Source organism: Silene latifolia, chromosome 7 (assembly GCF_048544455.1).
Source record: "Silene latifolia isolate original U9 population chromosome 7, ASM4854445v1, whole genome shotgun sequence".
Classification (NCBI taxonomy): domain Eukaryota; kingdom Viridiplantae; phylum Streptophyta; class Magnoliopsida; order Caryophyllales; family Caryophyllaceae; genus Silene; species Silene latifolia.
Genome location: NC_133532.1, coordinates 117,037,286 through 117,052,632, shown reverse-complemented (window position 1 = coordinate 117,052,632; position 15,347 = coordinate 117,037,286). Strand labels below are relative to the sequence as shown.

Below are 15,347 nucleotides of genomic sequence, written 5' to 3'. Positions count from 1 at the left end.
TTTCTGCGCCTCCAGCTACATACTTGCTGAGGGCCCCTTTTCGGATCAGCTCCTCGATGGAGTTCCTCAGATGGCGACAGTTGTCGGTCTTATGGCCGGGTTGGCCATGGTAGTCGCAGAACTGGCTAAGGTCGCCGTCCCCCTCGCCTTGGGGGCCTTGCCCATTTACGCCCTCGTTCTTGCTTAGGCGAAGACCTCGGCCGGTGATTTGACCGGGGGGTGAGACCGTGTACCTCTTCGGGATGTATGGTTCGAACCCCCCCCCGCCCGCCGGTTACATTTCTGTTGAATCTTTCAGGCCGTGACCTATTCATGTCACGACGTCCTTCGTCTACGTTGTCCGTGGCTCCTCCTTTACGGGTGCCCGGCTTCACTGTGGCCTACCCAGGTCTTGTGATAGTCCTCCACCTTTATGGCTCGGTCGGCCATCTTTCTGGCGGAGTCTAGGTTGAGGTTCTCGCACTTGATGAGCTCATTTTGAACTCGCCTTTCGGCGAGCCTTTCATCGGTCGAAGGCGCCGATTCGGTGTTCGGCTCACGAATCTGCTGAACCTTAGCGTCGAACCTCTTCACATAACTTCGGAGGGACTCGTCCTTCCCCTGTCGGATAGTTAGGAGATCCGAGGTCTCCACGGCCCTTCGCTTGTTGCAAGCGTACTGGGCTAAGAAATTGTCCCTTAGTTCGGCATAACAGTACACCGAACCATTGGGTAGCCCCTTGTACCAACTCTGAGCCATCCCATGCAGGGTCGTTGGGAAGACTCGGCACCACACCTCATCGGGTTGCTCCCACACCGACATGTACGACTCGAAAGCCTCGGCATGGTCGGTCGGGTCGCTATCCCCTTTGTATGATATGGGTGGCAGCTTCAGTTTGGTCGGCACCGGGACTTCGAGGACATAGGCATTGAGGGGCTGTCTGACCACGTGCCGAATGACACGCGGTGATCGGCTCCTCGCAATCCTAGTCCGACTTCTCTCCCCGTGGCGGGAAGGGCTTCTTGTTGTCCGACTTTGGAGAGTCGGACTTCTTTCTTCATTTCTTCCGGGGTGGCCTCGTTGGTGCCGCGACGCGGCGTCCTCCGCGAGTGGGGAAGGACTTTGAGTGCACATCGGCACCACGGGCACCGCCGGCGTCCTTGCATGCCCAACTCCTTGTATTGCTCCGGTCAAGTTGTTCGGAGTCACTTTGTGGGCCCTGGTCACCGGTGGGAGGCGCTGCGCCCCTCTCGCCGTGACGGGGGTAACCCGTACCACCCATCGGGTCCGGGAATAGCTTTAGTTTGGTGCATCGACCACATGTCCCATGTGATGACACTGACGTGAGCGGCGCGTGTTCCCAGCTCTCTTGGCATCTCGTACTTCACGGCTCAATCACTCGGCCGGTGGGGGACTACCGATCTCGAGAATTAGGGAACGTTTCATCCACGGTAGAATCTTTGTTTCGTCACTCACAATTACTTCTTGTTGTTTTGACATCCTCTTAGCTTTTTGAGTGGTTTTTTGGTTTTTTTTTTTGTAAGGGAGGTGACTAGCTTTTAGTATCTTCTTCCCACAGACGACGCCAATTGTTCCGGGTGTAATTTCAGAGCAGTGTTTTGTGACCACGTAAGCTTGTGGAATGATGTCGTTGCTTGTCTCTTCCTTTCGCTCTCTCTGTAAAGATGAACAAAGCGAGGGCTCGGCTTGTGAGCGTACTCACTCAACGCTCAAGTCGGTAAACTTAAAGAGATTAAGTTGTGTGTTACTTGGCGAAATATATCGTAGAGAGATGAGGGAGTTTATACCAGATTAGTGAATTGTGAGATGAATTGTGGATTATTGGATCGTTTTCTCAATGAGGATTGAGGAGTATTTATAGACTTTCACCTTTTGTCGTGGTAGCCAAGTGTGAGAGCGGTGGAAAGATCTGTTTCTACCCTCGGCCGAGGGACCCATGGCGGTAGGGTGACCTGGTTGACTCCATGCCGGGGGACCGGATGTGAGTACGCGGATGTGCTTCCCGGGTGGCTAGTTGCCTAGCCGAGACCCAAGTGACAGGCCGACAGGCTGCGTCGGTTAGGATGTCTAATACGTTGACTTGTTGTCTTTTAGCTTTGATCTTGCTCAATATGTTGACTCGGTCAGTGAGTGCAGAATATGCCCAATCACTTACTTTTTCAATTCCTCACCATTTTTCCTTAGCACGAACCAAACACCGATTTAGTAAATAGAGGATTATTCATGAAAATTGGTAAACATAATTAAAACCGTAGATACAAACCCAACTAATTAAACGCAGCTCTCAAATCTCAATTACACACTACTCCTATTCCTCCAACCCTATACAACGAACGAACAGACCCAAATCCCTCAAATCAACCCTAATTTCCAAACAATCCAGTACAAATCGTCTTTCAATCAACTGAATCAAGGTAATGTTGTTTCTCTCAATCGTATGATTCGTTTTATTTTTTATTTTTTTAGTTGTTTAATTTTCAATTAAACTTGATTTGGCTGTAAAATTGTAATTATTTATTATAATTTTAATGTTTGAATTAAAGGTGGTCAATCAAACTTGTTCGATTAAAATTATTGTTAACTGAAATACTTATTATTTTAGATTGTGATATTATAATGTTAGTAGTAAGAAATTTTAATTTAGATAATTTTTATGTGGTGTTTTTAGCATAGAGATAGAGAGATGAGCTCGTTTTCGATTACTCGGAAGAAGACTCCATTCCAGAAGCACAGAGAAGAAAAAGAGGCAAAGAAGAAGGTGTAATTATGTTATGATTTGAGATTCGGATGCTTGATTTTTCTGCAGCAGTAGGTCTCACGAGAGACCGTCTCTTACTAATTTAGTGGGAGACATAATAGGGAAAAAAGAAATTTAGTGGGTCACTCACCCCATCATGTGAGAGGTCTCTCAGTAACGCTATTGAGAGACCGTCTCTCCGGAGTTTTTGTGTTTCTGAAGGGGGTTTGTGGGGTTTTTGCTGATCGTTTTGGTGTTTTAATATAGAGGGCAGAAGATGAGACAGCTCGTCTGTACGAAGAATTTATCGAGTCATTTCAAGGAGAGGACACTCCAGGTTCAAAGGCATTTGTACGAGGAGGCTTAATTAATCCTAATGAGAAAGCGAAAGCTGACTCGGAAGGTTAGGCTCTTTATGAGTTTTAAGTATTGTATTCTGCGTTGCAACCTTCATTTTTGAGCACTATTTAGTTGGTTCCTAATCTTGCTTTAGTAGCTGTGATATGGCTATAAATGCTTTACAATGTACATCGGATACATTAATAAAAATATGGGCTTTTTACTATTCACAAATGGCAGGTGGAAATTCCAAAGATGGTGTATCTGGTTCAAAGAAGGGGAGTAGGTAAACTATGCATTTAGATCACATGTCATGATGCTCCATAGATCAGGCACTGTGGATTCAATAGTTCTGATTTATCTGCTGTCTTGCTTTTTTTTGAGTCGGGTGTTGGTAATTATGGAACCAGATTTCTATGTGCTTATCTTCTATGTGTATTACCGTACCGTATCAATTTAGGCATCTTTTTTGCATGCACAGTTTCTAAGGTGTTTTACCTCACTTTTTTGCATCCATTCGTTACTGGTACATTATACAATCAACAAATTTTCCTTTTGATCGGCGCGTATTCTAGAGGTGACATGATAGTCCCAGTCAGTATGTGAGTTAACCAAATTTGATATATCATTTGTGTTTGTTGCCTCAACTAATGCTTGTATTTATTGGCCTAAATAACCTAATTTTGTATCAAATGGTTCATTGGGAAAGTCAGTGGCTACCCTTTGACATGTAGGAATTTTTTCTTAAGTTTTCCTCTTTGTTGACCTTATCTTTGGTACTACTGGAATGATAAGAGTAATCTAAGATTCATAAATGTAAGTTGCGTAAAAGGCTTAATGCAATCCACATTGTTATTTGTTCAAACTTTTAACTGTAGAAGTGTAGTATTAGTGTCGATAAAATAGGTCAAGACACTTCGTTGACCGTGTCTAGGTGTCGTAAAAAATAGAAATGGATTGTTCGACACTCATACATGTCAGACACGACTCCTTGTCAGAGAGTCGAAGTAACACTGGTGTATTCCAAAAGAGTGAATGCATGAATGGGTAAATGTAAGATTCAAACTTTGTGCAAGAGAAGACCTAATTCATGAGTTAAGTTATGCCGATATTCTGATGATTGTATGGACTAAGGAATTGACAGTTCTATGAAATCCTTGATCACAAGGCTCGTCGAGTTGGGTAAGAGTGTCCATGTTAGATATTGATGTTAAAACCATGGATTTTGTATATTTGGAGGATTTATCTGAATAGAATGAAATATTTTTAGGTCATTTTGACAATCACCTTGCTGGAAGATTTTAGCTAGCTAGTTTGTGTCCCTGGATTGTAATTTGTAAAGTATATGTATTAACACTATCCAGATGATGGATAGGATTTTTCCATTACGGAGACCAAGTGTGTTTTAAGTTTTCTGCCTTTAGTCAACATTTTCTATTTTGTTGTATCCAATGTATATGTTACCTTTCGACATTGTCGTTTTCGAGTGAAATCAATGTTCACGAATTGGCAGATATGTTCCATCATTCTTACCGCCTCCGATGGCAATGAAGACCAGAGAATCTGAAAAGGAGGTAGGGATATTTTCTGGTAGATACTTGCTGGCTTTTCACTGTCAAGTTATTAATTTCTGTGGTTTTCATGGGCCGTACAGGAACCTAGAGAAAAATCAAAAGAGAGAGAGAAAGGAAGGACAAGAAACATTGACAACTTCATGGAAGAATTAAAACATGATCAAGAATTGAGAGAAAAGAAAAATCAACAGCGTGATGGGCGCCATGATGATGTTTCGGTTAGCAACTGCTATTTTTATTGATATTTCATGCTGGTTGTGACCCCATGCTTTTGTTTGGCATATGATGACTTTCGTTGTGGAGGAGCATGTGTGTACATGCTCATGCTATATTATAGATATAACCTTTATGTTTTGCATGGAAGAAGTTTCTTCTATAATAGGATGCCGATCCCTGGCACTCTCTTTGTTTTATCTAATAAAAGGTAACTTCTGGGACTTTCAGCCGTTTGACCTCCACTTGGTTACAGAAATGAAACTGTAGATCCAATGGCAGTCCCACTTCTAGGGCTTGTTATTTTCTATAAAATTTTTTGGCGTGTATCAATTGATTCATCACAGCTAAGTTGAAAATATAATCAGTAACATAACAAGCTTTATGTATTACGCAATATTCTGTTCATGCTTTGACAGATAGTCGGTGGGGAGTTGTTGGTGACCATAGATTGTTTATTGTTAGTGGGGCATTACCGCATTAGCCTCTTGCTCTTGATTGCTTGAGACTACATTTAGCGAAGACGAGATGGTGGTTTTGTCTAGCCTGCACTTATCTCAAACAACATTGTGTATTCCAATTGCTTCACTCATCAGACAATCACTTGGATCTAATTCTTTACCATTTTCAGCCATTTTCTCGCTTCGACGAGCTGCCCGAAGAATTTGATGCAAGTGGGAGGGGTTCATTTGATGACAGTGATCCACAAACAACAAATCTCTATGTTGGAAATCTGTCACCAAAGGTAAGTGCGTTGAAGTGCCCATGTATCTTGTCTGAATATGATTTTTTATATGCTGCCTAAAACAGTATAGATGGAACAATTTTGATTTCAGCTGTCTGTCTCTGCCATAATCTTTTGTATGTGATACTGGCAAGGTTTAATGGGTTAATGTGCTTGAATAACCTGAGAGTCTTACATTCTGTTATATTTAATGTTTGATTTTCACAATATTCCTTTTTATGAGGTAAAAATGAGGTGTAATGACTCCTTACATTAATTTAAATAATCTAGGTGGATGAAAATTTCCTTTTGCGTACGTTTGGGAGGTTTGGACCTATTGCTAGTGTAAAAATTATGTGGCCAAGGACAGAAGAGGAGCGGAAACGCCAAAGAAATTGTGGTTTTGTTGCTTTCATGAACAGAGGTGATGCACAGGCTGCGAAGGATGAAATGCAAGGTATGCTTACTACAACTTGGCTTTTAGATGTGTCTTTTGGATATACAATAGCCATCTATTTTTGTTTTGGATATCCGCAAATCCTTTCGTGAAATCCGTAGACAGTTAGAGTGCTCTTTCTTTCCACCTATTGCCATTGATGTGAGAGAGACTTTTAGCAAGTCTTGATCAAGTATACATATAGTTCTGTTTTTTGGCTCTTGACATTCCATTCATGTGGAAGACGCAGTGTGAATTTGGCAGGATGCTCTGCTATTGTTTTTATTTTTTAAAATCATTATGCTTTGAGTGCCACGTATTAATACTATGGTAGAATGGAAGCTAAGGTCGATTTTATTGATATGCTTTCTTCAGGGGTAATCGTGTATGAATATGAATTGAAGATGGGATGGGGTAAATCTGTGGCTCTTCCATCACAAGCGCTGCCTGCACCTCCACCTGGTCAAATGGCCATCAGAAGTAAAGAGGTTGACTTGCTTATTTATTTAGCAGGACATTGGGTCTCCAGCTATTTTTCATTGCTCAGTACCCGTCATTATGTATTCTGTGTTTCTTTCACCAGTGCCGTGTTTCTGATTACGCTCTTTTGATATCTGCTCTGCAGGGTGGCACTGTAATTCTATCTGGTTCAGGTACCCCTGTGGCTCCTGTCCCGAGTCAGAATTCTGAATTGGTAGGCACTCCTTTTTTGATATGTTCTCACCCACAACTTTCCTTTTTTGAAAACCATCTGTTTCGGATGTCTTTTTTACTAGTACTGACACTACCGAGTGTCTTCTAATAGTTGACTGTCTATTTTTAGAAGTTATTTGCTTGTTGCATTTATGCACAATTGAACACGTTGAGACCTGACTCTTAATTTGTTATGTTTTTGACTTCCATTGTGCTTGCGAAAACCGTAGATGGTTTCTATAGTGTACCTTTTCTTGTATTTTTTTCTCTACTTCCTCAATTCTTTTCCATCTGGGTCGCGAACACCATTTATCCCCCATGTATCTTTAAAATATATTGGGAGAATTTTTTGTGAAACTGAAGGAGGATGATTGGAGGTTGTGGTAGTCAACTTGATTTCTGTAATGGTTTCTAATGCTTTGCTTGACTTTTTAGGTCCTTACTCCTAACGTCCCAGATATAACAGTAGTACCCCCGGAGGATAAACATCTTCGTCATGTCATAGATACTATGGCTGTATATGTTCTGGATGGTGGATGTGCGTTTGAGCAAGCAATAATGGAGCGTGGACGAGGGAATCCTCTTTTTAGTTTCTTGTTTGAACTTGCCTCAAAAGAACACATGTACTATGTTTGGAGGCTTTACTCCTTTGCTCAGGTGTGTCTCCTTTCCATCACGTGTAGACATTATGAGCTAGGCATGATTCCTCTTTTATTTTTTTATTTTCCATATGATGTTATTGTACTGTAAGTCTGTAACTTCTGTGAGAAGCACTTTTGATGAATTATGTTTACGAAACCATAATTTTTAATATCAGGGCTTACTAATGGGAGAGGGAAAGGGAGAGGAAGGGAGGGTGAGGGAGAGAGAGAAGACAAGTACCATTCAGTTTCTTCAAAGACATCTCCATGGTTCTGTTTTACTGTTGTTACTACTACATTTTTCAGAGTGCCTTACTAATCTTCCACCTATATCTTTTGCTTTTGTTTCCTGTGAGGAGACACTAATATAAAGGGAAGGGAAGGAGAGGGGAGGGTGAGGGTGAAGGAGAGGGGAGGGTGAGGGCTTTTAAGCAACTTGTCTGTTGATGTCATTTTGTACCATGCCTTTCTTGTAGGCTTTCTTAAAACCAATTTGGATCATTATCTGTAAAATTTGCCGTCTTGTTTAATGGATTTGATTTGGGGTCCGGGTTCCTTGTTGACATGCTGGGGTTCATCATGTTTGTAGTGGAACGTTGCTGAGGTATCATTCACAATAATCGTAGAGCGTCTAAATTTCCTCAAGATGATTCAGGGTATCCAATCGTATGATTATTTTTTCTCATTAGATTCTGCTAGCTGAGTACCACGTTCTTGTAGCCGGGGCAAAATTAAGTTTCCTGGTGACAAATTCATAAAGATGACACTCTGCGCTCTTTTATCTTGTAGCTAACTACTCCTTCGTTTCACTCCAAATAACCCCATTTCCCATATTTGGGAATTTTATTCATTTAGCCTCATTTCCCATTAGCAGTTTTTTTATAATGAAAATGACGATTTTATCTTCTTTATGTCTTTTATATTAAAAATAATTCCACTCACTATGATTTTTATTGAATCCTTACTACAACCTAACAACTTCAATTGACACGCTAATCAGATATATTACTCAACTCAGTGCCATTATTAAGCCTAAGGGTGTGTTTGGATAATAAAAGTCGAAGAAAAGAGAGGGGAGGGGGAAGGAGGGAATAGAAAAGGAGGGAAGGGAAGGGGAGGAGTAATGGGGTGTGGGTGTTTGGATACCATTTCCCTCCAAATCTTGCCTATTGTGGAGAGATTTTGATTATCCTTGGAGGAGGGAAAATGGATCCCTCCAAATCCTTCCCCCTTCGTTTCCCTCCACCCTTACTTGCTATCCAAATAAGGGATTTTAAATCTCCTACTCTACTTCCCTTTCTTTTCCCTCCAAATCTCTCAATCCAAACACACCCTAAAGGACACCAATTACGGCTATTCTTTTCCTTCATTACCATTCCACCGCCACCACACCATATCCACCATCACCCCTTACACCAGACTGCCCTACCCACCACGATTCTCACACCTGACTGCCTTACCCACCACCATACCCGACCTCTCTGCCCACCCTTACACCAGTTCCCACCACCCACCACCACAATCACCTCTACCTACGACCAGTGTGGCATGGTTCGGAGTTTGGTGGTGCGAACTCCTACCTGCTTCGTCTGTACCGGAATCGGATCCGTTCACGAACCAGAACGATGAAACCAACGAACTCGTTATCAAATATGGAGTGTTATGAAGGCGATGAAAAGATTAGGCTTACCTAGAAATGGAAGCAGTAGAAGGCAAGTAGAGGGAGCTTGGAAGCCATGGAGAAGCTTTAGGAGATGAAGACGAGTGGTTAATTTTGCCGTGGTAGATTTATGGGGAAGGGTAAAAGTTGATATTTTTTTACTCCTTTACTTTTTTTTAGAGAGAGAGATTGTTTTGTGGGTCACAGTGTTATGGGAATTTAAAAAACTTTTCTTTTTTTCTTTGGTTAAGTGGGTCTTTAATTATTTACTCGTGCTTTAAAAAAAAGAGGTGGGACCTAGGTATAGTAGGTATGACTGGTTAATCTATCTTCCAACATTTATTACCGTGTTGGCATGATATACCAAAATGAATTTTACCACAGATGTTGTCTTATTTAAATAATATTATTCAAGATTGAAACTCGGTTTACAACTGGGATACGCTGTTCGAACCCAGTTTGGGAGAGGTAATGAATTACGAACTCGAACCCGTTTCTCGAACCGAACTACAAACCATGCAACACTGCCTTGACGCCCTCTACCCTCCACCGCACTCGGCCTCTGATACTGGAGAGTGGTGTAGCAGTGGCCATTGAATCATGGTGGTGGTGGTGGTGGTGGTGGTTGATTGATGATAGGTGGTGTGGTGGTGATGGTTTCGTGTTGAAATGTCTTTAATCAGAAGACATAGGGTTGAAGGTAGGTAGGGAATAGGATGAGTGTTGTTTGGTAATTTTCAGCCTTCTGTTAAAAACTGTGCCAAACCCTAATATGGGCTAATTGGAGAGGAAGGAGTATAGTTTCTTTACATGTAGACGAGAAAATATTTTGAAAGTTGAAACTACTTGGCATAATGTTCTTGTATTTAGAGCCTTGGTGGTGTATATGTGCCAAAGAGTAGCCAGCATTTAGGAGCAATTGTTCCACACATCTGTTTCAAATTGTTAATGTGTTTCTCTCATGTAAGGGCAAAATGTAAGTTCCGTTTCCTTATTTTTGTCTACTTGCTACAGGGTGATACTTTGCAGAGGTGGAGAACAGAGCCTTTTATAATGATCACTGGAAGTGGGAGGTAGTTTTCCTCAATATTACCATGTTTAACCTCCAATTTTACCATGTTTAATGTAGTTGTCTTTCTGTTCTCCCATGGTTTTGATACAAATTTATATAGCGTTTTTGATTTTATATTACAAATATAATTTATTGATGTTTTTAGGTGGGTACCACCAGCGCTGCCAACGCCTAAAAGTCCAGATACTGAGAAGGAGACAAGTTCTACATATGCTGCAGGAAGAAGCAGGGTATGCCTTAATGCTGTACTGCTTCATGTTGGTGCAGTCTGACTATTAACCGTGTTTCTTTTTCAACTCTGAATAGTTGGGTCAGTCATTATTGTAGGATAGTCATTCATGAATAGCATCAATATTTCAAGCTTAAAGTATTGCTTACTTCCATCATACGGCACCTTTAATCCATGCCTCCATGTACGTCGGGGGTGGGGGTTCTGACGTGCCTAGTTTTGTGTAAAGAGAGATGGAAAACAATTATGTTTCTTCTCTTACAAGCTCAATACACATGACCTTGTGATCTGGCCGCGCATGATATTTAGGTGTCTTCTTGATGTAAAGTATCATTTTACTTTACTTTTGCAGCGTGTGGAGCCTGAGAGGACACTAACAGATCCTCAGAGGGATGAGTTTGAGGATATGCTGCGTGCGTTGACATTGGAGAGGAGTCAGGTGAAAGATGCTATGGGGTTTGCCTTGGATAATGCTGATGCTGCTGGCGAGGTATACAATATTAGTTGATCTGATATTATTAAAGTAGGTTGTCGAATAATCATTTCTGGATATTACGTTGGTAAGGCTTACCTCAGGCCTCAGCTGACCAATTCCTGATCTTAAATTTAAAGCATTAGATTGTTGACATACTCCTATCCTCACGAATGAGGGGAAAATTTCCTGATTACCTCATATATTACCATTTCTGTCAATTTGCCTGTACGCAACATGTATCATAGAGTGGTTAATGCTACTAATTAATGTCTAATGATGCAGTTTATACCTTTTGGCTTTTGCATCAATTTTCATAAATTTCATCTCAAATTTGTATCAATTGTGTCTGGGTTAACGTAGTAGGAGATCCCTACAGAAAGAGTTGCGAAATTTTAATTTGGGAGGGAAATTTGATTTTATTGCAATAATCTGTTGAATAGGCTATCAAGTGCCAATTTTCCATACTCTCCCAATTATATACAGTAACAACACTTTGGACCATCTAGAATAATTTTTTGTCGTATGGAAGCGGCATGTTTTGTATATAAGTGGTCTGTTTGTGTCTGATTTCAATGTAATAATTGATGAAGACGAATGGATGTGGGAGATTTGAGGCATGCAGACTGATAGACATTTGCTATCAAACACATTGCGCCAATCTATGGCGGAATAAAATAGATTGGATGGTTCTGCAAGTTGCGGGTACTGTAGATCCGTCTCTAAGATAAATCACATATATCTTTTACAATTCCGCACTATGAGTAAAATATAAATTTTGTATTTTTTAATTGAGCTCTGTACTTCAGTAGAATGGCAAATAGTTGGCAGTTTTGGTACCACATGGTCTAGCATAATTGTTGTCCTCTTGTATCTGTTTGAGCTACCTGCATTTTTCTTCTTGCATTCCATTTGATATCTCTTGCATTGTTGGTGTCTCTTATTGTGTTGATTTACGTTTTCACGAGAATTTCCAGATCAAGGTCTCAGATAGCTTGGCTTCTAATTTCTTCTATTTTTTGTTCTCTGCTGTGCAGATTGTTGAGGTTTTGACGGAGTCACTTACTCTGAAGGAAACTCCCATACCAACTAAAGTGGCAAGGTTGATGCTTGTGTCTGATATACTTCATAACAGCAGCAGTCCTGTCAAGAATGCTTCTGCATACCGTACTAAATTTGAGTCGACGTTGCCTGACATAATGGAGAGCTTTAATGATTTGTACCGTAGTGTAACCGGAAGAATTACTGCTGAAGCTCTAAAAGTAAGTTCTAATTTTGTAATTTTTTTTTTCAATGTGGATACAATTTGTCTTTTGAAAATTAACTCAAACTGACGCCACTTTCACAATTGCCACAAAATAATGTGAACTGTCTACTCCTTACAATATGAACTCTAATATATTTTCTTCTAATGTAATTTTAAGTTTTTAAGTTTTAACGACGTAGTGGTCACTTGAAGCGATTTTTTTAGTTACATTCCAACTAAATGTTCTATGTAACTGTATTAGTCATGCTATAATGACGGGATTGTTGCATTCCAGATTTTGCTAAACTGACTCTTGGAGACAATTTTTATCCAATTTTCAAAAGTTTTCTGGTCTTTCAATGACGGTCTTCAGCATCGTGTTTGATAGTTTATTAGTTGATTTAGTTAGGTGTACCTTTTTCAGTTTTCCAAGTGTCAAGGCTTGCTTATAATTTTCATTTTGAATTATTATAATATGATGTTACTTAATTTGTGATATTTCTTGTTCACTCCTAACTTGAATTTGATGATTGCAGGAGCGGGTGATGAAAGTGCTACAAGTTTGGTCAGACTGGTTTCTGTTTTCGGATGCATATGTGAATGGATTAAGGGCTACTTTTCTGCGACCCAGCACTTCCGGAGTCACTCCATTTCACTGTATTTCTGGTGATGCTCCAGAATTGGATCCAAATGCGGGACCCCAAGATGTGAGTGACGGGAGCAAAGCTGACCAAGATGCAGCATTGGCCATGGGTACGGGCGCCGCTACGAGAGAGCTGCTTAGTCTCCCTCTCTCTGAGCTGGAAAGGCGTTGTAAGCATAATGGACTTTCACTTATTGGGGGGAGAGAAATGATGGTTGCACGATTGCTTTATCTGGGAGAAGCTGAGAAACAACGGGGATATGAACTGGAAGAGGACTTGCAATATGTGCACACAAAATCAAGCTCAGTTAAACATGTAAATATGCCTAGAGATACTAATGTCGAAATGGAGGCTACCTTCCCTCAAGCACTTGCTATCCCACAGCCAGAACTGAAAGCATTTGCTAATATCGAAAAAGCTGAGTCTATATTGCCAGCCTCAAAATGGGCTAGAGAAGATGACGATGATGATGATGAGCCAAAGGAAGGTTCTAGAGGTCTGGGGTTGGGTTACTCATCGTCGGGTAGTGAGATTGCTGGAGATGATCCTACTAATGCAGACGATAATGAGCATGTAGCTCAAACTAGTACTGCAACTCAACCTGAAACCATAATAGACGAAGAGCGGAGGTTTGTTACTACCATTGTGCTTGTTTGCTTTTTTTGCAGTTTTAACATCTTTGGCTTAATGCAGCCATCTCCTGCTTTTTAGGGTGCTTTACAGTGTAGCTGTATGGTTTGCTGAAGTTTAATTTTTATCCGTAATTCATTGGAACGAGCTTTAACATAGGGTCACATCTTTTTCATATTTCTTGCAGACAAAAATTGAGACGTCTTGAAGTTGCATTAATGGAATATCGGGAGTCTCTTGAAGACCGGGGTATCAAAAGTTCTGATGAAATTGAGAGGAAGGTTTCTGTTCATAGAAAACGTCTCGAATCAGAGTATGGGCTATTGGATTCAAGTGATAATCATCCTGGGAGCAGTAAGTTTTTTTGGGCTCTCTGCTTTTAATCCTCAAATCCAGTGTGAAATTATCTTGCTAGAGTAATCAAATCTGTGTTGCTAAAGACTTGGCATTATCTGACAATTATGGGTGCCCAAGTATCCCATGTGATTATATAAATTTGTATGAATGTCCTCGTGTTTTTTATGTGAGGAAATCTGCGTGTCATACCCCAAGTCTGATTTTCAAGTGCCGGACATGAGTACGATTTTGTAATGTGAAGAATTGGTCAAACATAGAAGTAGAACCAAATTTTTGCAGGTGACATTGTTTCTTTCTTAGGTTCACGTGGCTCATATATGTATGAAAAAATCTCATTTACGGTCTTCTCATAACGATATAATAACCGAATGGCATAAACCTATGAAATTGCGAGATAAACCAATGGAGATTTCATTCGAGGATTTTTGTGTTTCTGTTATAATAACTGAACGACACAGACCTATGGGCTTTGTGATGCAGCAGTTGTAACTGTGGTTTTTTGTTCATAGAAGCTAAAAATGTTACCTTAGGACTTCTTATTCTTTTGCTCATGTAATATTAGTCATCCGTTTCTACCTCCTACAGTATGCTATTGTCGTATCATATGTAAATCTGTCCGGTCATTTTTGTGTTCATTGATATTAAAATTGTTACCCTTGAGAGTTCTTATTCCTTTGCTCGTGCTATTCTGCTATGGATAGTCGGCTATTATACTTCTAGAGTACGTTAATGTTGTTTGTACATGTTTCTCAGAAAGATCAAGTTACGAAAGACGAGACAAAAAAGATGATTTGCGGGATTCTTCCCGGAAGCGTCACCGAAGCAGGAGTCGAAGCGGGAGCCCACCACGTCGATCACTGAATAGAGGAAAAGAAGATGGAGATCGGGATTATCGTAGTGCCAAGGGGAGGAGTAAATCTCATGATTCAGACAGTGAAAAGAGAAGTGGCGGTATTGGTAATAAAAGAGATAGAGACCAAGAAAGGGACGCGGATAGAAGGCGAAGAATCAAGTAATAGTTGTCTTTGCTTTCGGGCCTAAGAAATCACGACTGCAAGTTAGCTGAAGAGGATTGCTGTCGACATGGTGAAATTACTTTGTAACTGCATTTTTTGTGTGTTTTGAACTAGTATGGGGGTGCAGCACTTATTCTGCAGTGAACACATATCGCCGGTTGTTTCCGGAAGGTTGTCAATTTGTCAAGTCAGAGAGTATAATTAGAAATTTAATATTGTACGTTTCAGTATGTGGAGTAATTGCTTGATTCAGTTGAGGGAAGCACTTGTCAAAAATAATGCCCTTCTATCATTGTTTTAATATTTTTCATTACAAAACATGAATTGTGGGTTGTACTTGTATACAACTCATGAACGAGAACGAGTTAATTCTACTTTGCACTCTACTTTGCGACGAAGAATAATGCAGTATATTTACCATTAAAATGGACTAAGATAGACAAGACGGTCATTTAGAAAAAAAGACGATTTGCGGTAAGCGAATGAAATGAAAGTGTAAAAGGACATTTGTTGCGAGGCCGAGAGGGAATGAGAGAATCAGTCCATCTTTACTGAGGAGCTTCATTTTAAGAAAACGAAAGAGTGATGCCTTGGAAAAGATTTGGAATTGGCGAGGCGGTTAGCCGGTTACTACTGAAAACTCAACTATCAACACACTACATAA

The 15,347-nt window shown here is 40.6% G+C and overlaps 1 protein-coding gene across 4 annotated transcripts; it reads left to right on the top strand.

Moving 5' to 3' along the window:
- The first annotated feature begins 2,235 nt into the window (after nucleotides 1-2,235).
- LOC141592683 (protein RRC1) lies at nucleotides 2,236-15,003 on the top strand. Of its 4 annotated transcripts, none has more exons than XM_074413442.1 (18): nucleotides 2,236-2,414; nucleotides 2,669-2,758; nucleotides 3,005-3,140; nucleotides 3,317-3,362; nucleotides 4,590-4,650; nucleotides 4,731-4,868; nucleotides 5,495-5,608; nucleotides 5,879-6,044; nucleotides 6,399-6,511; nucleotides 6,649-6,717; nucleotides 7,152-7,373; nucleotides 10,032-10,090; nucleotides 10,235-10,319; nucleotides 10,671-10,808; nucleotides 11,828-12,052; nucleotides 12,573-13,309; nucleotides 13,498-13,664; nucleotides 14,421-15,003. In XM_074413442.1, the coding sequence occupies exons 2-18, from the start codon at nucleotides 2,684-2,686 to the stop codon at nucleotides 14,681-14,683; spliced, it is 2,814 nt and encodes a 937-aa protein (XP_074269543.1). In that variant the 5' UTR covers nucleotides 2,236-2,414; nucleotides 2,669-2,683; the 3' UTR covers nucleotides 14,684-15,003. The 4 variants fall into 4 exon arrangements, with proteins under 4 accessions (XP_074269543.1, XP_074269546.1, XP_074269545.1 ...); XM_074413443.1 differs by having other exon boundaries at nucleotides 2,271-2,414; nucleotides 2,674-2,758; XM_074413445.1 differs by lacking the exon at nucleotides 3,317-3,362 and having other exon boundaries at nucleotides 2,674-2,758.
- The last annotated feature ends 344 nt before the right edge of the window (nucleotides 15,004-15,347 follow it).

Coding starts and splice junctions, on each gene's coding strand:
- LOC141592683 (XM_074413442.1), top strand. CDS start 2,684: ATGAGCTCGTTTTCGATTACTCGGAAGAAGACTCCATTCCAGAAGCAC. Junction 5,609..5,878: donor TTGGAAATCTGTCACCAAAG/GTAAGTGCGTTG, acceptor TAAATAATCTAG/GTGGATGAAAATTTCCTTTT. Junction 7,374..10,031: donor GGCTTTACTCCTTTGCTCAG/GTGTGTCTCCTT, acceptor TACTTGCTACAG/GGTGATACTTTGCAGAGGTG.